General features: G+C 52.4%; 1 protein-coding gene across 1 annotated transcript in view; it reads left to right on the top strand.

The window, feature by feature from the left end:
* Positions 1 to 743: 743 nt before the first annotated feature.
* The window catches only part of EMH_0065990 (uncharacterized protein), a gene marked incomplete at both ends in the record, with an annotated part of 1029 nt that continues 989 nt past the window's right edge, over positions 744 to 783 (top strand). Inside the window, one exon of the mRNA XM_013498457.1 lies at positions 744 to 749. Within this exon, the coding sequence (XP_013353911.1) occupies positions 744 to 749 (6 nt within the window). The remainder of the gene's footprint in view (positions 750 to 783) is intronic.

Here is a 783-nt window from a genome sequence, read left to right as displayed (position 1 = left end):
TTAGGGTTTAGGGTTTAGGGTTTAGGGTTTACAGCAGCCATCGGCCCCAAAAGACAGCTGCCCCCCCTGCCCTCTCCCGGGTGGGAACGATGTGCTGCTGCTGCTGCTGCTGCTGCTGCTGCTGCTGCTATTCCTACTGCTGCTGTTTGTGCTGCTGCTGCAGGAGTTGCTGCAGCACACTCCTGCTGCTGCTGCTGCTGCTGCTGCTGCTGCTGCTGCTGCGTGTGCGTTGAGGCCTCGGGGCCGGTAGCGAGCCAGCAGCAGCAGATAAAGAAAACAAAAATATAACGAAAGGAGTTTATATAGTTTATATATAATAGTTGCTGCTGCTGTTGCTGCTGCAGCAGCAACAGCAGCAGCAGCAACTCTACCGGGAGCAGCAGCGGGAGCAGCAGCAGCAGCAGCAGCAGCAGCACCGGAGCGGCTCACTGCTGCTCGTTGCTGCAGCAGCAATCAGGTGTATGTACACCGCAGCCCTGCAGCAGCAGAAACGAAATATAAAAAGAATAAATACTTTATATTTTATCTTTTTAATAAAAGATATAAATAAGTTGCTGCCGCTGCAGCAGCAGCAGCAGCAGCAGCTGCTGCTGCTGCTGCTGCTGCTGCTCCTGGCTTGCATGTGCTGCTGGCCCAGCAGCAGCAGCAGCAGCAGCAGCAGCAGCAGATTGCTAGTGCTGCTGTAGCAGCAGCAACATTCGATTTCTTTTATAAAACATAAACCCTAAATTAGGGTTTTATTAATGAGGGTTTGTTGCACTAAACCCTCGTCCTGCTACTGCA

Source organism: Eimeria mitis, genomic scaffold (genome assembly GCF_000499745.2).
Source record: "Eimeria mitis Houghton genomic scaffold, Emh_scaff3433, whole genome shotgun sequence".
Classification (NCBI taxonomy): Eukaryota; Apicomplexa; class Conoidasida; order Eucoccidiorida; family Eimeriidae; genus Eimeria; species Eimeria mitis.
This window is presented reverse-complemented; position numbering and strand designations above follow the sequence as displayed.